Source organism: Pimephales promelas, chromosome 23, assembly GCF_988280905.1.
Source record: "Pimephales promelas chromosome 23, fPimPro1.hap1.1, whole genome shotgun sequence".
NCBI classification, from domain to species: domain Eukaryota; kingdom Metazoa; phylum Chordata; class Actinopteri; order Cypriniformes; family Leuciscidae; genus Pimephales; species Pimephales promelas.
The window spans coordinates 18,831,993-18,855,848 of record NC_142791.1 but is presented as its reverse complement, the minus strand read 5'-3'; the positions used below and the strand labels follow the sequence as shown (position 1 = coordinate 18,855,848).

Genomic DNA, 23,856 nt, shown 5'->3' with positions numbered 1-23,856 from the left:
CTTGACAAAGCAGTGGAAGAAATCTGCACACACAAACAATTATGAGCTTGTCTAAAAGTTCACAGTGAAACTGTGAACTATATGACATATACTTCTGTAATAATAGAGCGCATGTGTATCATTAAGAACAGCCCACATATCACAGCTTAAAACTAATAAGAGCACCATTAGTTTGGATGTGTGTGTAAGACTCACCCTCTGAATGACCATCCATATGAACAGTCTCTTTTACATGAATTCCTGAGATTCCATTAAAACTCCCAGAAGAGCTACAAATCCAACTAAACACCTCAGAGTCAGATCCCCTTGAGATGTCATGATAGATGCAGTGAAACTTTACAGTCAGTTGGTCTAGGAGATAAATGGAAAATCATAACAGATCCTGTTTTTGTTGTGTTAGTTTTTTAACTTTGTTAGTTTTTTAACTCGCTAAATGTAAAGCTGTAAGATAAAGAGCCTAACTGAAGAGAAGTAGAGCACCTTGTGGAGGACAGGATGAATGAAGATCCACACGTCAAGTAAGGGTGTCGTGACGCCACCACCGGTCTACCTATCGAATAACACGACTGGACCTAGACTGTCTGCAATTCAAGCGCGAAACCTGAGGAGACGTGAGAAAATAATGTGTGGATGAAAATCATCTCAAATTGTAATGTTCATGTAGCTAAATGTTATGTTTAGTATACACACCAACCATAAATACAAACACGTATTGATACACGTTAAAATGTATTTAATTCAGTTTAAACAATTGTTTTCTGTATATGAATTACATAATATTCAGCAATATGCTTACACACACGGGCACGCGCGATATGTTCTTAATTCTTTATTAAATATCACATCCCTCTTTATGCAAGATTTGTAAACGATGTGTAAGGTTATCACAGCCCCCTTGTGGTGAACAGTCTTTGCAAGTTTGTAAATAAATGAACTGTGATTTCGCCGTTTATTGGATTGATCACATGAATCATGATCTAATAAGTGTTTCGTATAGCAGCATGGAGACACAGAAAGCATGCCAACTTTATTAAATACAAGCATGTGAACGATAAAAAAGTTAATTTTATTATTATGTAAGTGAGATGCTAACAACTAAATAACAATTACACTTTGTCATACATGCCAGAACAATCCATGAGGTTTTCCAGTGTCCAGCACTAACACACAACAGACAGTATGAACTGGCCTTGAACTGGAAGGTGGAAATGATTAGAGCTACAAATACAATATATAAAAAATAATAATATACTGTCCAATTACATTTCATTTAATTATTTACATTGTTGCATATAAATGAAAAGGCACGTTTGCTTGTTTATTGAGGTTATAAAACCAATTCATAGAATCCACTTGTAGAAGTCCTGCTGTAACAAACATATCAGACATCAGAAATAGAACAAGAGCAAATAATACTCATAAACTGATGTTAGATTATTATACATTAATACACATAAAACCCTTTTCTGTGCTTTACTGTTAGTAAAACAAGTAAACAATACTTTCTAACCACTCCACTCAGCTTGTAACTGATTATAGTATTAATTTGTTTTCTTTATTGATGTTAATTAATCTTAAAATCATTCTGGTATATCTGGGCTCAGTACCCAATAGACACCTACTGGTTTATAACCAGAACACTAAAAACTCACAAACAATTCATAAAAGGCTGACCACTGTGATAGACTGGAGAGTAAATCCACTTCCACATGTCATCTAGTGATGTGCATGCATTCTGAACGCATCGTTTCACGGGTCACTGCATTTCCCACAATGCATCTACAGCCTCTTCTTGCCTGATATGATGTGTTGATACATGTGTGCAGTGAGGGGGGTGTAGGTTTTCTGCAAAGAGTCCAGGAAGTAGAGAGGCTGCTGGACTGTATGAGGACTGAAGCCCTCCTGGACCAGTCTTCCCTTCTGCTGCTTGAACGTGTCTGTCATGTCTAAGGAAGTCTGCGGGACAAAAGCAGGAAAAGCACATAAAGACTCAGGGCAATGGATGCATGTGTAAAAGCACACATGCAGGGTGCGGCTTCTTCCAGGAACACGAGTCGTACATTGCACAGTGCTGTACTATTCTTTTCTCACAACACAGATTTAGATCCACTGTGATGAGCGCTATTCCAATGAACTCAAAATACATTGACATCTCTGTATTGGATTTTCTGATTCATGTCATTGTTAAAGATGCTCTTATACCGTAATGCATTAGCATTGGCCAGTCCACTTTTTTCAGAAGTATTTCTTCCAATCAGTGTTTGCCATGGGGATTTTTAAAAAGTCTTTGATAAAGAATTATAAGCCACAAACCAAGCCAATCAGCAACGAGCTAAATCACAATATTACAGTTTTATTTGAAGCAAAAAAAAAAAACATTCAAGAAAATCAGCTTTAGTGAGGGAAACAACAATCCCATGAAACATTGGGGGTAACAAAATCGAATTAAGCAGAAATATAAAATTATTATCTATAGAAACAATACTTGTTATTGCACAACATGCATGTACATACAAATATTTACGGTTTTTTTGAGAGCGTAGGGAGAGCGTACGTTCACTCATTTGAATTACGTCATTCGCTACATAACAGTTTTATAATTAAAAATAACTCAAATGGGCATCTATACCAAAAAACAAAGCATCAATTAACAACATAAGGCTTACAACAGGGGCCTATTCCATGAAGCCGGTTTAGGTGGCTAGCCAGGTATGTTTCAGTTTAGTTTGCACCTTTTTTTTTCTTTCTGACAACCAACCATTTACAGTCTTCAAAAGATTGCGTCATACATAGCAACGGAGTCAACCCCGCCTCCTCACTAAGATGAATGTTTTTGTATTTTCCTTACTCAGATACCCCTTTTTGACCAAAGCATTTTGAGAGCCGGTTCGGAGCCGGTGCCTGCATGCGAACCAGTTCTTTGTGTTTCGACAGCCAAAGAACCGGTTCTCGGCCAGGAAAACTGGTTCCAAAGCGGCAGCAACTTTTTGCTGGACTAGAACCATTCTTTTACCACATCATGCTTACGTCGGGGGCTGGGGCGGGTTAGATGTGTTCTAAATATCTTTTTTGGCCATCGCAAAACCAGGGGAAACATTTGCAGAAAAACAATGGAGTCCGCCTTTGTAATTGTTATGCTTGAAGTTGGCGCAAGCGTTTCTATTTTTTTTTTTTATTATTGAAAACATAATAAGCAAAGAAGAAAACAGTCACAATACAGAACAAATAAATGGAAAGAAAAAAATAGACACAAGACAGGGGTACATAACTAAATCAGAAAAGATTAAAATACTTACATATTTCAATTGTTTTAAAGCCTTCTTTGGTATACGAGTTAGAGATAATCCCAAAGTAATGTTGTACTTGCAAGCATTTCTAGCTAAGATGTATGGCGACGTACACAGTGACGTAACGACGTCGTTCCCTGGGTGCTCTAGTCAGGGGAAAAACAAACAGGTTCTAAAGGGGTTCGCAAGTTGAACCAACTCCGAACCAACTTTGAACCAGCACCAGTTCCGAACAAGTTCTTTTTTGGTGGAAAAGGGGTAAGAGTTGCTCTCAGATATGTCCCGAATCGCTCTTAAGCTAAGACTCCTACGTAAAGGTTTTTACACTAAATTAAGAGTTTTCTGAGAGGATTCTTAGAATCTTTATGAATACGGGCCCTGGCTTTTAGTAATGCTTATTTAGAATAATAAATTTGTATGATTTAGAAATTATGTAATTATTATACCCTTAAACAATCTCACATTTACCATTTCAGTTCATCAATTATTATTACGCAGATTTCAAATTAATATATATATATATATATATATATATATATATATATATATATATATATATATAAAAGGTATTATAAATACACTTTAGAATCAATAATTGAAGCTATAAAATGACTACATGTGAGCTTAAATGTTCAATTCTCTCTATACCTTTATCAACTGTATAAACTAACTTCACAACTTTTACTTGCACTGATATACAGTAGTGAGACTTTCTTTTAGTTGTCCTCTAGTAGTCCTAGTCCTTTAGTTGTCATTCATAGACAGCTATTTTCTTCTTGCTGTGTAAATTTGTTCTTAATATTCTTAATATTTTAATACTTTTATTTAATAAGTGAATTGCGCTGCTTCTCTCTCTCCAAGAGAGAAATTAATTTCAATGAGTTTCACTCTTTCTCAGAATGTGATTGGCTGTTCGCTGATGTCAGACCTAAACTCAGGATCAAAGCCTGAGATGACAGAGAAAGTTGATGATCAGCATCATGGTACCAACAAAGTCTGGTTTGGGTTTGTCAACTTGAAACTAAACTAACATCATGCTACAGGCCCTAGGTCTGTCTTAAGAGGTTTAAGAAGTTATTGTAAAAAAAAAAAAAAAAGTTTGCCCTCTTTTTACTTTTATTTCACTTCCTGAAGCAGACTGCTGCATTATTTGTTTGTTTCTCTGACCAGTCGATTCTTTGGAAATCATAACAGAGGCTGGGTGACTCTTGCAGAATAACTTCAGCTTTGTATAAGCAAGATGAAAACCTAAATTTGTAATGACGTGCTAACTGTGATATAACTGACTCCAGACAGCACAGTTATTAAAAAATACTTCATTGTTGAGTGGGTCCATTAAGTGAGCTGTAAGTCAATTATTCCTTGCATATCCCAGTTTAACACAGTCAAAGTAGTTGGACGTCCTGAGTAATTAAAACAAGATGTGTCCTGTCCTGCTTCCATCCTGGCTTTGGTCAAGTCACCTTTATTTATGTAGCGCTTTTTACAATACAGATACTGTAAATACATTTTCTGACCTCAAGTGGTCACAGAAGACTTTAAGATTCATGTTTGTACCAGATGGAAACAGGGCCTTTGTAACACTTTGTATACTCGTATCTGGTGACATATACTATAGCAAATCTCAACAGCTTGATTGCTTGTGTGAAGGATTTTTTTTTCAGTCTGCCAAATACAAATATAAGGCTTGAAGATATTATAAACCTGATTAAAATCAGGATTTTCAGTAAAGCTGCTTTGAAACTATGTTTATTGTGAAAAGTGCTATATAGGCTACATCAATTTTACTTGAGTGGCCTGACATGTCAACTTCTGCTTCAACCACTGATGAGAAAATATAATGAAGTTTTCAGACAAAGAGAGATAGCGAGAGAGAGAAAGAGAGCGAGAGCGAGAAAGAGAGCAAGAGACTGAGAGAGAGCGAGAGATACCTGAACTCTTAGAAACCACGGCCATGCGTACGGAGGGAGTGTGTGGATCAGATGACTGTAGAGTCTCTCTCCATCCAATCCATGATCATCCTTCAGGACAACAGCAGCCATTCCCACTCGACCCTCGTATCCTGCAGAAACATCAGACTTTATCCACACGAGTTCCAATGGCACAACACCATTAGATGAAACCACTGTACTTCCCAATTCTGGAATCTGGTCAAATGCAATTAGTGCTTCTTAAAGGAAGTTCACTTCAAAATTAATTTACTCGCCCTCAAGTACTTTCAAACCTGCATGATTTTCTTTCTTTTGCTGAACACAAAAGATGATATGTTGCATACTAAATATAAGTGAAGTAAACACTACAGAGTCTGTCTGACAGCTATCCTGAGCCTGAGGAGTCAGCTGGCATCACCTGGTACAGTGACCCCGTACACACTGACGTCCAGGAGGAAGTCCAAGCCGCCCAGCACCTCGGACACCTCAGTGGTGGACACATTTTCTCCTTTCCACCTGCAAACCAACCAAGAACATGACCCATGACGTGCTCTCTCTCTGTCAAGGTCAGAATAAACACCACACAGAGAGTCATAGGGATTACTGTGGCCTTTCTGAGCATGTGAAAAGAAAAGGCCCCATTCACACAAAAAAATGATATGAACTATAACAATAATGATAAATTTACAGTTTAAAAAAAAATATCCATGATCCTTGACCATGATCCTAGCAGTCATTTGAGTTCATATTTCACACAGTTCAAATGAACAATCCTCTTGTGGCGTGGTTCAGCGAAGTCTGTAGCAGGAGAGTGAGGACGGAGCCGAGCGGGGAGTAAGTGGGTCAAGTTCAAATGATGAACACCTGTTTGTGATTTCAGTAATTGGCGTGAGGAGACAGGCCATGCGGACAGAGCGATAAGAGAAACTGGGGCTACGTCCACATTAATCGGGATACATTTGAAAACGGGGTTTTCGTTTAAAAACGCTTTCCGTCCACACTAGCGTTTTCAGGTGTTTTCCGACGTTTCAGTGTGGATGAGAAACTTCTAAATTCACTTTACTGCGCATGCGTGAAACTTCACAAAAGCTCACCGAGATGATACAGATGGGAAAATAAATAATAATGTCATCGCACAATAACAGGATAATTTTATTTAGAAAATATCTCACCATCACGGATGCGTCCAGGTCGCATTCAGTCACCATATGTTTGGTCTAAAACGCAACTGCTCTCCTGTTTTGCTGCAGGACAGCAAATGTGAGTAGACTACATCTGTTATCTTTGCAGTACTGTGCTATGAAGAATAGCACATATTAAGTAACATAGAAAGTAACATATTTTAGCAATAGCATAAAAATGAATAACACATAACGGGCACAATACAGATAAACATGAATATCTATTGGTACTACATGGATCACATGACTAAACTTACGTCATCGTTTTGAAATACCTCTGGTTTCACTGTCCACACTACAACGCGAAAACGGCGTTTTCAAATTTATCCACTTTGGAGAGCGTTTTCCAAACGATACGTTTTTGTTGACTTAAAACGGAGTCTCAGTGTGGACGGAAGGCCAAAACGGAGAGAAAAATATACGTTTTCAAACGAAAACGTATTAGTGTGGACATGGCCTGGGAGTTTGTGCACGAGAAGCTGTGATCAGCAAACCGAGTGTTACTGAAAGCTGAGACCGACGAAGCTGTGACCAGCGGAAAGAGTGTTGCTGAATCTGTGACTAGAGAAGCTGTATCCAGCGGAAAGAGTACTGTTTGATGTGATTTATTTTGTGAAAGTGTTTGAGTATTGTGTGAGCGCGCAGACACGCTGTGGGGAGAGGCCGACCCCGAGTCTCCTTCCATCACCCACACATGAACCCTGAGCTTTACCCACCTCTTCAAGTTGAAAATTTAAAACAGAATTTGAAACTCTAGTCGAACTCTCTTCTCCGCTTTACGTGGGCATTAGGCTGGGCCTTGTGAAAACTGCCTTGTTTGTGACATTTCTCTTTTTCTCATAATAGATGTAAACATAGTCTCCATCTGTTGTGTATATTCATGTATGTGCGAGTCAAAAGTTCAGTCAGTGTAAGAGCGCTCTGCTCCGAGAGGAAATCCCAGAGGACGAGCCGGAAGGAAAAGCCCTGTGTTTGTAGTTTTACTGCATGAAGGTTGTGCTTCAGAAGTCCCACCAAGTTAGTCTTGGTCAGACCCTCTGCCAGAGCCCAGAAGGGTTTACAAATACTCATACAGAATCCTATCAAAGATGATCCTATGACTGGTGACCTCTTGTAGCTACAAGCCAGAATTAAATGCAAAGATTCTCAACATTATTATAGCCACATTTGCAAGCATGAGGAAAACGGTGAAGTAAAGACCTGAACGTGTCTCCAATCCTGTCTTTGAAGTAGACAAAGTCCCTGTGGTCCTGAAGCATCAGATCCCCCGTGTTGAAATACACGTCCCCTGTCCTGAAGACGTCCCTCAGCAGCTTCCTCTCAGACATGGCTTTATCCCCGGCGTAGCCCAGGAAAGGGTTGGTGAACATCACTGGAGCCACCAGTAACCCTGCTTCCCCTGAAAACACACAAGTCTGGCCTGAGGACCACATGCTGCTCACACACTCCACACAGATCAGACTTTACTTAAGGAACTTTTTGCAACAATCAGGGCTTGACATTAACTTTTTTTGCTCCCCAACTTAGCCACAATTTTGACTAATACCATGGGAAAAAACAGCAATATAGATAATGGTTACACTTTATTTTCAGTTGTCATTATTGCAGTATAATTACATATTTAAGTACTGAGTATTACCAATTAACTACATGTGGTTATAGGGTTAGATTAGGGTTTGGTTGTTTGCATGTAATTATGCATAATTTACCTTTATTACTATGGTAAGTTAGCCTGGCATGCCAGACCTACATCAAGATGTTAGGTCTGGAAACTCTTCATTGACAGGGCTCAATCCGAGGGGCGGGATAAACGGTTGTCTTTCAAATTCTCTCTGCACGCAATTGGATAGCGCTACAGCCAATCAGAGCAACGAAGAAGGTGACGTACTAAGCGGAGCAAGTTGATATATTAAACTTTTACCGCATCCAGTCCAGCTGTCAACATTGAACATTGAAAATAGGGGAGATTTCCCAGAATCCATCCCCAAAATAAGGGATTTTTTTTTTGTTTTTTTACACGACCCACAAACTTTAAAAATAAAACACTAATCATTAAAAGTCAAAAGAGTTTATAACTAGCCTACATATGTGTGAGAGAGAAAGAGACAGTATGTGTGTGTTTGTGTGTGTATGAGAGAGAAAGAGACAGTGTGTCATTAAAAACAATAATATCATAGAGAATGTTTAAATACTAATATCAGCTTACGAGGGAAACGGAGCCGGAGTAGTGGTGCTTCGGGGTGCTGGGGATGATTCGGGAGAGGTCCGTGCACCTTACCGATCAGAGCGCGCACTGACAAAGCCTTCATACTCGACGACACAGCACGAGTGGGCAAAAATGACAAGTTGATCGTTTCGCCACAGCTTTTTTGTAACTGCCCGCTCGGCGCCGGCCGCATCCGAGGATGAAAGACTTCAAACCGAATATCCGAGCTTAATTGCTCTGACCGGCTCAACTCATTATGTCAGTCGTCATTATGTTAAGCCCGCCCGCCGACTCTATACACGATGTGATTGGCCCTACCAGAGTTGAGTTTTTCCAGCTAAAATGTCTATGGAGAGTTGCTAGACCACACTTTGCTGCAAAATAATTTTTGCTGCCGCTAGGGTGCGTCTAGATTTCTAGGCTAATGGTAAGTACATTTAACATTTAACAAGGACACTGTAAAATAAAGTGTTACCGATATTTTTAATATTATCTCATAATTTGGAAGCAGGTTTATTAGGCTGCTGTCACTTTACGACTTGATGCACGGACTGACTGTGTGTACATGAATACTCGACCGGCATTTTGACATTATTTTGTGTGTATTTTACGGTTTAAGCACAAAAGCCACGAAAAAGAACTAAATTTAGTGCTGAGAGGCTTTATGTGTGGGCACTTTTGGTGTGAGCACAAAATCTGTTGGGAATGAGCAATACACTCAATCCCACACCAACATTCAAGCCCTATAACAGAAGCAATATTTATCCAGAGCAACTGAAACGAGTGAGTGAGAGGAGGTTGGTTTGTGTGTAACTCGCTGTCGAAGAGATGAGAGCACTGCTAATATCGTGTATCTGAGGAAAATGAGTATTGGAACGTTTCAGATATTTCAGTACCAATCTATCCAAAAATCTATATTTATGAGATACTACATTCCACTTAGTTTAATATTTCAGATGCATTTAAAAAGCATACAATTGAAAAATATGTATCCACCTGTTTCCAGGTGGCGCTACAGTAAAAAATAAAGTGGGTGCAACTTCCGGACAGGCGGCAGAACTAGCATACTGTATATATGGTATTTTGTGTGCTATTTAGCAAAGTTTTTCGGATAATATTTTTCCATTTAAACTAAGTCGCAAACCTTCATGAGCGATGTCGTAACGGAGCTCGGGGACAACGTACTGTTCGCGATTGTACATATAACCAGACTAAACTAATTCAGTGGCAAATTTTATTATCCAACACTCTTTGCATAAATATTTTATTTTATACTCATTGCATAAATATTTTAAGTGAAGGCTAATATGAAGCAACATATTCAGGACATGAATGACACACAATAAACATTTCATAGTATATATCTAATATAATATAGGCTAAATATATATTTCTCAGGTCTGTGAGGCACGTAGATTACGCTGAGTTTCGGTTAATTTATGAGACGAGCTGTAGTCTTGATTGTTGATTATTGTCTGCTATATTTACTTATTTATTAAATCCAGGTAATTTGTTGACGAAACATTGATTAAAATTAAGATACAATTAATACAAAACAAAGATAACTTTAAATAAAGGCTAAGTGCTTTCTGTTTGAGGTCTCTGTGAAAGTTTTAGAGCAGTCTTTTTAGTGCTGCTTTCAGTGAACTGTGGCGTCTGTAACATTGTTTTTTCCTCATAAATGTGAAATATTTTATGTTCTGTGGAGAGCTAACCCTTCTTCATCCGGTGGGTAGTATTACTTTAGGTTTACGCAGTGTAAATGACACATTTCACAGAATTTCCTTCATATTAAATATAAAATGTTATATTTTTTATAAAGTGTTACATTTTTCTAAATGCCATAACCGAACATCCAGTATAACTGCCACAGGTTGATCTTCTTATAATAAAGAATTCATTGTGGTGAAACACACAGTATTTTTGTATTTTATTTGCATTTTTAATTCATAAAAAGTTAAATAAATTAAATAATACATTTTAATATAAATATTAATGATTAATCTACAGTCGAATGAATGAATGAGAGTACGTCTCGCTTGTTTACTTTGAACTGGAAGATGGGCCCATTTTTGACACAAGGTCTCATGGGACGTTAGAAATTTGCGGATATTATAAATAAAATTCAACCCACCACACCACTGCTGAAATACACATGCATTTGGCAGGTGTTAATGTCAAGACCGTTATATACAGTATATAATATTTTTTTCCAACACAGCAAATACATGACACTGTCGGGTAAAGCATAGGTTTGCGTAAAGGTACTATTCTTAATACTTTCCCTTCCCAATGATCCAGCGAAGGCGATTCCGTTTCAGAGTCACGTAGGAGTTTTATAATTAATATGGTCCAGTTTTATAATTAATATGTCTACTCTCAAAATGTGAACTATATTAACAATTAAAAATACAGTGACCTCACCTTTACTCACTTTAATGCAGTGTCCCGATTCTGTCCGTATGGGCTCATACGTTTGTGGATCACATTTTAAAAACTCAAAAGGCAGACTGAGCTGAAATAAATCAGAGATAAGAACTACATTACATCAGAAAGTACATTCACATTACTGAATGAACTGCAATTCATCTTTAAATCTCATTTATTACATATCATTCAAACTCAATGTTATTGGAGAGTTGGATTCGTAAACCTTAAATAAAAAAGCAGACCTTATTAAAATAACTTGCTCGTCCAATTGGTCCAATTTCATCTGTGTAATTAACAAAGCCAATACTGGCCTCAGTCAAACCATAAGCTTCGCGAATTTGGATTTTTCCAAACCGTCTGACAAGCTCCTTCCAGACATCCGCTCTAAGTCCACTTCCAGCGGCGAGGCGGACTTTATGTGACGCTTCCTCTGCAGTCTGTCAACAAACAAAGCTAAATCGTAATGTTATCTACAACATCAACACAATGAAATGTGGTAACACTTTACAATAATAGAACATGAATAATCATGTACTAATACCTGAATTAATAATTACTTTACTATGAACTAATGATGAGTTAAGATATGTACTAATGAGGAACTAACCTTAACTATGACATGAGTCATATGAATTCCTGCATGAATATACCATCTTAACTACACGTTTGTACATGCTTGTTAATTAATGCATTAATTAACATTTCAGGGTAAACTAGTTAAAACATGTTCTAGATCAGAAGAAAGATGAACTAAAAGGGCACAATGTAAAATTGTTGAAAAATTTGACACCAGCAACTGTCACAAACATCAGTGAATGACACTAGATGTCTTGTAATAAAATTAAGTGATTCCACTGCTGCCATCGAGGGAGAAATACCTACACCAACATATTCATTAACAGTTGCAATTTGCAAGATGCAATTTTAAAAATTAAAATCAGTGTTAAAGCTGCAATACCTCAGATTTAGATGCCGCTAGAGGGCGCTACATTCAAAACAACAACAACGGCTTTGCTTGATGACGCCGTGGAGGAACGCGGAATGATGGGAACTGTTGTTTTCAACTCCACCGTGGATAAATCAGTCAGACGGGAATCAAAAATTAGTTGTCATCGATGAGGTAAAGTTCGATTTCTATAAATGTTGCGTTTAATGACATGCTTGTTTTTCCTTAAACTGAAATAACTGCAAGAGAAGTCAGGTTTCAAAGTAAATTAGTTATCACAGATGTTACTGTACGAGTCACTGGACGAAGCTATGGTGGAGAGGGTTTGAAGGGGCAGGTCTCTTGCAAGGAGTTGACGTGGCTGGTCCTCTTTTTTGGTAACTTTATAAAAATAAAAAATCAGGTACACTTGACACATCTTTTCATGTCGTGTAAGTATTCAACCACAGTTTCACAAAATTAACGTTAAGGGGGTCGCACACTGGACGAGAAGCTCAGCGCCGCGTCGCGCCACATATTTAAAATTCGAACACATTATTATCTATAAGTGCACACATACCGGCGGCGCCATTCGGCGTCTGTCTGCGGCGCCCAGCAACTCCTCAGGACCGTGTTCAAAATCCTGCTGCGCCACAGAGCGCCATTTACATAGTTTTGTATACAATTTTTATTATTTTTGCCTCAAATCGTTGCTGATGGATCCTGACTTCGCCCTATGCTGCAATATGCATTTAGTTTTGCATTCATTTACAGAAATCAGCTGCTTGAATGACAATTGCTGATGTTATTAGATTTTTCAGGTGAGATTCTCAATTCATTCAGTGAACGGATGCTCTGAGGTAAAGTTTTCAGACTGCAGACTCAGCAACGATTGTGTTTAATTGTACAGTACAATCATAACATAAAACATACATTATCTTCATTTCCTGTCATTAAACATAACAATATTGCTGGCCATACACTGATGAGAAAGTGCGCGTCCGGTGTTCGATAACGTTACTGTGGAGTTGTCCTAAACGTGGCGCGGCGCTTCTCGTCCGGTGTGCGACCCCCTTTACAGCCAACAGTTCACATTCCGAGAATAAATGAGAAGAATAATTGTGCTCCATTCCATAACAAATGCGCGAAACAAGCTGACGTTTGTTGCTCGATAGACGCTAACGCACAACTACAACTACCGCATTTGTCCAGGACTACACGTAGTACGAGCGGAAACCGAGGTAAGCGGATATGACGCGATTGACTGGCGACTCCCAGCTCACCCCTGCTCATACGCCCCGTTTCCTTGGTTAAAATCTCAATTTTCTCGCGATTTAAACATTGTTTGAAACATTTGGAATATTGTAAGTTATCATCTTAACTAAATATATAACACTGGCCTTGTGATTTTGGTATATTTTAATGCAAAAATCTTAGGTATTCCACCTTTAACACAGATGATGGTTATTTATGTGGTTATTTTATGGATTGGTTTACTGTCTTTATATCATAATGCTGCAGTTGGATGTTAGTCAGTTAGGGTTCTTGCTCTTCTTTTGAGCCACAAAATATGTCCATTGTCTAGAGCAAGGTTGATTTATTTTACCCCGAAATGTTAATTAATGCATTAACAAGCATGTACAAACATGTAGGTAAGATGGTATATTCACACAGGAATTCTTATGTCTCATGTCGTAGTTAAGGTTAGTTTCTCATTAGTACACGTCTTAACTCATCATTAGTTCATAGTAAAGTAATTATAAATTCAGGTATTAGTACATGACTATTCATGTACTATTATTGTAAAGTGTTACCAAACAATGTCAACTAGAAACAAAACCCCTAAAAATGCAGCACATGTGTTAGCATGAAGTACAAACTTCAGTACCTTTGGTTGATTGACCAAATACCGACAGAGTTCTCCAATATACTGAAACACAGTAATATCATACTTCAGACAGTCCTTCCAAAACTGACTGGCAGAGAACTTCCTCTTCAAAACACACGTCGCCCCTGAAACACAATGCTCCATATCAGGGTCAGATTACACGTGCAGAAACTTTTCACAGTCAACTGCTTTCTAACACTAGCAATATTTACAGTATATGGAAGCTTTACAGACGCCACATACAATATATAGTGCAGAAAAGCAAGTGGTTTGTCCCTGTGTTAGTAAGCTCATACCGAGCTGGATGCACCCGCCGATGCCGAGAAGTGACGCAGACATGTGGTAAAGCGGCAGCGGCAGGTAGACTCGATCACTGCCACGAGCGCCACACAAGCCGAGGAAGGCCATACACATCACAGCTTTGATGTGACTGATCCGAGCAGCTTTCGGCAGTCCTGAGAACCAGAGAAGAACAGGAGACCATCAGTGCAACATAAAGACTGAAATAGTCCCACGTCACCTACTCCATAGTTCTTCTACACCAGACTGTTCTTTGTGAACACGGGTCTACCGCCTTTACATTCCTGAAAGAGACACTCTAACCAACCAAGCCAAAGCGGGCCATCAGAACATTGTTCTAACCATGAGCCCAGCCTCAAGCCTGATGTAAGAAGTGCCTGGGGAGTCAGGGAATAGAGGAAAGGGCCAAGATATAATCACGCCCTCAGGGAACATGATCCATGACCGACGCAATGTGTGTTTGTGCTGGATCAATGTGCGTCTTCTGCCGACGAGGCAGGGCTTTATTGCATGTGTTGCTCTGTACTACAAGTAAAGACTATTTATTTTCATAACTGCCTTTAAAAATATCAAAATATGGATGTGGGCATGGCTGTGCCCCAGTGCTGATGAAGGGCTAGAGATGTGTTTGCTGTGTGCTCCTGAACTGTAATAGAGTAACCGCTGTTGGTGTTTTCTGTGTGTACTGCACCTGTAGTGCCAGATGTGAAGATGAACAAGAAGTTGTCCATGAGGTTTGGTGGAGGAGCATCAAGCTCAGGCTTCTCTGGGGAGGCTGAGTCCAGCTGGTCCAGCAGAGTCCTGATGTTCTTCAGTGAGGATCTCTCTGCTGCTACACACACATCTATCCCAGAGTCCTTCAGTGAAGAACTTTCTGCTGCCACAAACACATCTATCCCAGAGTCCATCAGTGTCGGCAGCACCTCCTCTAGAGACACCATCAGGTCTACAAGCACAGGACAAGATCAGGACATTATGTGTTACCGTCTTCAGAAGACTTTTGTCTTCCAAACACATTCAAATGAACAAATTCACATCATTTCATATTTACATGCAATTCCCCAAATTTTCTGTCAAGCTGAACGTCTTTGACCAAATATAATTACTTGAAGTATATCCACTGAGATTGTGTATCCATTGAGAAGTTATTTTAGGTCACTTAAATAAAGTCCAATAATAGAATAGACATTCACGGTTCAATTTATGTGACCATTAACTGATATTTGAGAAACATGAACTTCTATTCTATTATTGGACAATAACATTCAGGTAAACAAATACAATCATTTTTAAAAATAATTTCTAAAAATTGTTTTATTTCGATTTTTTTTTTACATTTAATTTAAAATGAATTTTAATTTAATTTTTGATTTTCATTAAACTCCCAAACCCCAGACGTAACGTAACGTAAAATTTAATACACATATCGTTGAAAGAGAATGGAAAATATTTTCTTTATCTTTGTATTTTTATATTAATATGGCACAAGATTATATCCTATTCAAAAAAATCTAGGTCAAAAATAAACTAAAAGTAATCAAAAAGTACATCAAAATGTAATAGACTTTGTTATTACAATTTGCAAGTTATCTACCCGGATTTGTTTTTGTTTTGTCGTCACTTCTAATAACTGACAACCTAGAAACCACCCTTTCGCAAGGGAAAATGAAAATAATAATAATAATTATAACGTTAAATAAACAATACCAAAAGCACCAAGTTTTTTTTTTTTTTTTTTTTAAACAATATTCAATAAAGATTTCTTTGGTCAAAATTTCCTTGTTTTTTGTAATTTGTTTTAAAAGCAAACAATACAAAATAAGCAACCAAAAGAACTAGCATGAAGGCTAGCGGTAGTGAAGGACCTCCGTGCTGCTCGTCACACTCCTTCTCACAGGATCAACCTCTTTTTTTACAGTCTATGGGATCAACATGTTCATCTTAACTTCAGCTTGATGGGAAGAAGGCCAGTGAAATAAGGAAACGACTGATGGGTAAAGGTCTCTATGTGTTGCAGTTACATAGCGTGATAATAACATTTCTGAGCTCCCCACAGTTAACTTAAGTCGATTATGTTAACGCTAACTTAAACCCGAGCGTCGCGTCGCTTACCTGAGCCGACGACGAGCGCTTTAGCGCCACAGCTGTGCAGACAATGCAGCAGAGACTGGGATTTGATGTTAAAGTTGAGAAACGCGACCTCACAGCCCAGCTTGCAGAGCCCGAACCAGACGAAGATGAAGTCAGGCTCGTTGTTCATGAGGAGCGCCACGATATCCCCGTGTCTCAGCCCGCAGTGAGACCGCAACACGTTCGCGAATTGGTTACTGCGCACATCTGCGTCCCTGTACGAGAGCACCTGGTCCTCAAACACGATGAACGCTTTCTGGGGGATGTTTCTGGCTTGATGCTCAAAGCACTGGAGATATGTGACAACTCCGCGCTTCATCCTCGCCATCATCGCCTTCCCCACCAGCCGTACCCTCACGTAATACAGCAAGTCTTCCCAGAAGTACGGGTACAACTTCCTCTGGACGAGCAAGAGAGTGGCGATCCCGACAGCCAGAGTGGCTATGGCCCAGCTCATCATCTTCCTGTGTAACTCACACACACACACTGGACATGAGAAGGAGAAAAACCGTGTGTGCTTATGGAGCTGCTGGAATTTTCACCCCATATTTAAATACCCTCAGACGCTACCGCGCATGCGCAAGAGACTTTAAACCGCACTCGCTTTGAAGTTATATTCGTTATCTCGAAAATACAAACTCACAAAGTACAAACTCTACGCCCAGGAGGAAACTCGCTTCTCTCCCACTTCAGGAAACAAAAAAATGAAAGTCCTCTCATAATCTAATAAACTGCGGTCTATGTAAAGTAGGCAGGGCCCAAAAGTGCATTAGCAGAAACTCATTCTCACATCCACATGCATTAGGCTAAACATGCCCAATTGTTTGTTTTATATGATTAAACAATATGGAAATATGTACAAACAATAACTTTTGTATATAAATCATAAGTGCTTTGTCACTGTTTTACTGACAGGTAACAATTCAGGTAATATTCATAAAATAAGTACTGTGCTTTTTTGTACATTTACACCATTGATCAAAACGAGGTGTAATGTTTTTGAATTAAGTCTAAGTCTCTTAAGCCTGCATTTATTTAATCTAAAATACTGTAAAACAATAATATTGTGAAATATTATTATAATGTTGAATATCTGTTTTCTTTTTGAATATATACACATCTCATTATGTATGCAGTCATCATGCAGTCTTCAGAGTCTGATAAGTTATTATTGGTGCTGGTTCTTATTATCAATGATGAAAACTATGTTTGCTGCTTAATATTTTCAGGATTTATTCAGGATTCTTTGATAAACATAAATTTCATGCATTTTTCATTTCGCATTTTGATAAATCTTTTGTAACATTACTAATGTCTTTATTGTCTCTTTTGTTAAATGTAAAGCATCCTTGCAGAATAAAGGTAAAAACATTTTTAAATCTCACTTTCCCAAAACTTTTTAATGTGAGTGTATCACGATTTCCACAACATTTAAACTTTTCTTTTCAGCATTAATAATAACGAGAAATGTTCCTTGATCATCAAATCATATTAGAGTGATTTCGGATCATGTGACACTGAAGACTGGAGTAATGATGCTGAAAATTCAGCTTTGATCACAGGAATACATTCACACATAAAACAGTTGTTTTACTTAGTAATATTTGGGCCATTCCACCGAATGCATGACATTTGCTTGTTGTAACTCTTCAAAAATAAACATTATTTTTGATCTTTTTCAACATTGAATGTAATACTACACATATTTAATTTAAAATGTGTATTGGTCAATCTCAGGCAACTTTATTAATTTTTTTAAAAGGTTTAAGCAGAAACACACAAAGGCATTTTTTCATTTTTAAAGAATTTTTTTTTTTAGAATTAATTCATTAAATAATTGCATAAATTATGGGCCAAACAAAACTGATAAAAATAGTGGTTTAATTTTATTTATTTTTTAGAAAAAGAAAAAAATAGTAACAGTGCTGAAACAGGATTTAGTTTTAAACAAAAAGTTATCAAATATATGGCATATGACCACATAGCATTGATACTAATAGCGTGAAGACACTGAGCCATTTCTAGTGCCTTACCAAAAGTTAATATTTTTAAAATAAAACAATTAAATAATAATAAAAAAAAGTTAGGTAACAGGACTGTATGTTGAGATTGACCTTCTCATTCATAATTACAATTTCATCAAATATACAGAAATTAAAATGAGAGGAGTGATTTATGGTCGCCCCATTGCCTTCAGAAGATGCAGATGATGCAACTTACTGTTGAAAATGTGTCTTGTGGAATATTCTACTTTTTTCAGAGGGGGGAAGTAAGAGTCTAACAGAACTGAGTGAAAACCCGGGGACATGACAAAAATGTGTATTTTATCTAAAATATTAGATTAAATGTTTTGTTTTTTTCTTTTTTCATTTTAAAGCGGTTTGGATATAAAGTCACACAACAATGCAAGAAAAATGTCTTCCAGATTTCTGAAGGATTTTAATCAAAATATTTCATGGTAAAGTTTAGAGATAGAGAGTTGGGACATGCAGAAAGTACTATTTTTTAGTGTTCTGTGTGGTTTTTATTAATGTTGTTCTGTGTTGTTTTATTAATGTAAATTTGTAGTTAGCTTAATGTGCATGACATTTTGCTTAATAATAAAATATATTTTAGAGTTAATTTTCATGCAATTTTATACATATAATGTCATGGGGACAGAAATGTCCCCCTTTTGGTGGAATGTTTCATTTCATTATGTTGCTAATTAAATAAATGCAGCCCTGGTGAGCAGAATAGACATCTTTCAAGTCAAGTCACATTTATTTATATAGTTCTTTACAATACAGATTGTATCAAAACAGCTTTACAGAGATAACATGAAAATAATAGAAAAAAGTTTGTTTCTAGAAGAAAATTGCGTCATCATCGTCCAAGTCAAGTTAAGTCACCTTTATTTATATAGCGCTTTGTACAATACAGATTGTCTCAAAGCAGCTTCACACAGTGATAACATAATACATCCCAGATCAATATTATATCATAAGCCACCTGAAGTACAGATACAGTAATATTGTTGAATATTAAATGTCCCCAACTATAGCAAGCCAAAAGCCAAGGCAACAGTGGAGAGGAACCAAACCTCCATCAGAGCACTGTAAAAAAAATATTGATGGTTTAACTTAAAAAAGTAAGTAACCTGGTTGCCTTAAAATTTTAAGTTCATTGAACTGGAAAAATTGAGTTAATACAATGAAGGAGATTAATTTAACCACCAGAAACTCAAAATTATATTTTATCTGAACTAAATAAATTATTTAAGTTGAATTGACAAAATAAAAAATGTTGTGATTACTACAATGTAAAAAAATTGGTTTAACTTAAAAAAGTAAGTAACCTGGGTTGCCTTAAAATTTTAAGTTGATTGAACTGGAAAAAGTGAGTTAATACAATGAAGTAGATTAATTTGACCATCAGAAACTCAAAATAATAAGTTATCTCAACTAAATAAATGATTATAAAGTTGATCTGACAAAAGAAAATATGTTGTGATAACAAATCTTGAAAATATTTTTTACAGTGAGAAAAAAAAAACCTTGGGAGAACCCAGATTCAGTTGCTCAGTTCTCCAACAAGTGAACAGTGTGTGATTATGATTCAGGCAGCATTTACAGGTCAGAAAGTCAGATTGGACCAGAACATCAGAATATTATGCATGCAGTTCATCTGGTTGGAGGTCGGAGTCATGCCGGTATGGAGACTGGTTTGTAGAAGTGTCGATGAGGCCTTCACAGGGCTGATGAGGCTGGCACTGCAGTGATTTGTTGTGGACGTGTCCAGGCGCAGGTCCTCCATCAGATCTGGATACGGCCCAGATTCAGCTGACTTCAGTAAACCTCAGACCTCATTTGCGTAGATGCCATTCTTCTCATGATGTAACGAGTACATTGGGTGTTATTGTCACCGGTTCTGGCTGACATAATCTATGCAGCCTAATAATCATTTAACTGATTTGAATAATAGAAATGTATAATGTTCTATGTGAATGCCAGGTAAAAGAGATGTGTCTAAATTTCAGAAACATATTCCTGTGGTCTATACCATAAGCCGGTTTAGGTGGCTAGCCAGGTGTGTTTCTGTTTAGTTTGCGCCAACCCTGAGTTTTAGGCACCATGAAAGTGGTTTGGCTTTTAGCGTGTTTATCGCCATAGTAACTCACGCTCCACGGCTAACTGGCCCGGGTCAGGTGATGCTCCAGGTGAATCAGCTGTGATTAAAGTTTCACATGTCACTCCACATGTTTCCACTCCAAATTATAGATCACTAGCAAATGATTATTAAAGACAAAAACATCTGGCTTTTAGTAATGCTTATAATAAATGCTTAGAATAATAAATTTGTATGATTTAAATATTATTTATGTAATTATTATACCCTTAATCAATCACACATGTACAATTTTAGTTCATCAATTATTATTATTATTATTATTATGCAGAGTTTAAATGAATAAATATATAACATATAATATAAATACGCTTTAGAAAGCTATAAAATAACTATGTGTGAGTTTAAATGTTCAATTCTCTCTATACCTTTATCCACCATAAACTATCAACTTTTACTTGCACTCACACCTGAAGTCCTAAACTCGGGATAAAGCCTGAGTGGAGAGAGGTGATGATCTGCATCATGGTACCAACAAAGCCTGGTTGGCTTGGTTTGGGTTTGTCAACTCAAAACTAATCCTGCAACCTGGAGTTTGTTCAACTACCATCATGGTACAGGCCCCTGGTTTCACAGACAAGGCTAAAATCAAGCCAGGATTATAGGCTTTAGAACAATCAGGGCATTTAAGCTGCTTTTATAAACGTGCATTAGAAAAAAAAACATCACTGGTGTAAATCTTGAGACAAAGCAATAGCACTGACATAATTTAAGATATCATATCTCAGTGAAAGTCACATCATCTTATGGAAAACAAAAACAATAATTGGCTTTTGTGTCTAATAACACGTTCACACGTAATGCAGAAATAATGAAGACACCCACATGATGGCGCTAAACTTCCAAATGAACGATTTCAAATCCAGTTTCCTCATAGACAGATGCTTCCTCCTCAGTGTGACTGATCTGCACTCTGCAGTTTCCTGGTCCAGTGTTACACACACACACACACACACACACACACACACACACACACACACACACACACACACACACACACACACACACACACACACACACACACACACACACACACACACACACACACACACACACACACACAAAAACTGTGGATATGAACAAAATACCTTTTATAAAGGACTGAATGGTCTAAAGTAACACACAGACTGACACAGAGTTCAGACTGGCATTTGTGTCCACGACTCTGACCATCGAGAGAGACATTAATATTTTACAAACATGTTACTGCAGCTAAACAGTACAGAGGGGAAGTAGGCTATAGAAAGTACATTCGCCACAATCTTACGTAAATCAAACATTAAATGTAAATGTAAACAACAGTCCCGTCCACAGTATATTGAACAGACAGAAACATGAAAAAAAATGTTTTTAAGCTAAAAAAAAAACTATTAATGGTGTATTTCAATTATATTTTTTATATTTGTTTATGTATTGCTACTGTTTAAATGCGACAAATGTGACTCTATAGACCATTTTGCAAGATGTAAACAACACTGCAGAAGCACTTCCTGTTTCAGTTTTTTTAACTCTACATAAAAGCTGGGATAAAATACAACCAACGGAATATATAAATCTGAATCAAAAAGTTAAACAAACATCTTTAAGATGTTTTCTTTACATGTGAAATAAAGAAACCCATTATAAAGTGAAACAGGAAGTGTTTCTGGACCAGTGTTGTTAGCATCTTGCAAAATGGTCTATACCTCTTTGTTAGCAGTTTAAATTAACCAACAAAAGTAACGTGCATAAGGTTCTACGTCATGTTCTCGAACACATTCCACAAAACATCCGAGTCGCTGTTATGGGAGTGGCACTACTAGACTATGCGCCACGCCCTTTTGCTATGGTAACTCCTATGATAGTGGTAAGCTTGATAATCGTAGTACCCCAGAGTGCACTCTGGACTATGGGGCGGGGCGACACTTTTGGGCGGAGCGACACGTGTCGCCCCGCCCACCTTAACGTTTATTGGTTTATAATAAAGATGATCTTATTGGTGCAGAGAAGTGTGACGCTATTACAGATCATTGGTGCAGAGAAGTGTGACGCTTTGGGCCGGCTGGGAATGCGGAAGAACACAACAGACGAATAAACTTGTTGATTTTGCGGACATTAATGCGATTCCACATTATTCCATTGAAGTAGAAATACAAAGAGAATAGAAATAATGGTCTAATTCACAATCACTCTCAACAGCTGTAGTAAGTTAGATGGTCCGTTACCTCTGTATTACTCACTGTTTTTTTGTAAGTTAATGACATCTCGCTCTTTATCTACATACACTAAACACACACTCACTCACAGCCTAAGACCTACACACATGTATATAATGTTCAATATTTTTCTTTTTTATGTATATATATATATATATATATATATGATTTCTAAATCCATTTTATTTTATTTATTAATCTGTTCATTTTATTATTATTGTTTTATGATATCAGTTTTAATATTTTGTGTACTAAATGTTCCAAATCATTTTCTATGTTGTTTTGACGCTTTGGCAATACAAAATGTATTTTTTGTCATGCCAATAAAGCTTTCTGAATTGAATTGAGAGAGAAAGAGAGAGAGAGCAAACACCTGATAGTAACCACGAGTTTCCGTAAGATCCTACGAACATTTTTTTTAACTACATTTACGGCTGTTAAACTTCACTGATTATTGCTCCAAAAAGCCATGGTAATCACAAATTAACTATGGTAATTATAGTATTTGTGCGTTTACATAAATGTAATTAATAATGGTTGTACTATAATAAACTTATAAGGGAGTTTCTATACATGCTCTTAAGAACACAACAAAACAAAGACTTTGTCACTTTTTCTTTATTATAGACTCCAAACTGCACTTATGCATCAGCAGAATGGAATTTATGCAAACCTTAAAGAACCAAGGTACTTTACCATATTCACAATTAGTGAAACCTGTTTTTGCCATAGCTTTTCAATAGAACACTATACTGGTGAACCTCGAAAAATTTTAATATCGTGCAAAAGTTATAATTTTGATGAACATCAAATTCAAAATCTCACAAAATCAGAATATTACAAAAATGTAAGCCCTCTGAAAATTATATAGAATCATGCCATGTGCATAAATAGTTAGTTATACTAAATATATTAGTTTCAAATCTCACAAAATCAGAATATTACAAAAATGTAAGCCCTCTGAAAATTATATAGAATCATGCCATATGCATAAATAGTTATTTATACTAAATATATTAGTTTCACTGTTTAATTTGAATTACTGAACATGAACTTTTGCACAATATTCTAATTTTTCAAGTTTGACCTTTAAGTTTAACTTTTAGTTGCATCAATTACTACATCAAAACCAGTTCATCTCTCAATGGGCTTTATGCCCAGCTGCACTACTTCCTGAACTTCAGCCAGCTCCTTGTTTCCTGTCTGCCATTATTGG

At 37.1% G+C, this 23,856-nt stretch overlaps 1 protein-coding gene across 1 annotated transcript; it reads right to left on the bottom strand.

The window, feature by feature from the left end:
• Nucleotides 1–1,045: 1,045 nt before the first annotated feature.
• LOC120473774 (long-chain fatty acid transport protein 6) lies at nucleotides 1,046–16,859 on the bottom strand. The gene is made up of 10 exons (XM_039663781.2): nucleotides 16,261–16,859; nucleotides 14,840–15,094; nucleotides 14,145–14,303; nucleotides 13,849–13,973; nucleotides 11,278–11,472; nucleotides 11,030–11,120; nucleotides 7,600–7,798; nucleotides 5,637–5,734; nucleotides 5,219–5,349; nucleotides 1,046–1,956 (listed from the first exon to the last, which is right to left on the bottom strand). Exons 1-10 carry the CDS (start codon nucleotides 16,736–16,738, stop codon nucleotides 1,780–1,782), a joined length of 1,908 nt encoding a protein of 635 aa, XP_039519715.2. The 5' UTR covers nucleotides 16,739–16,859; the 3' UTR covers nucleotides 1,046–1,779.
• Between the last annotated feature and the right edge of the window lie 6,997 nt (nucleotides 16,860–23,856).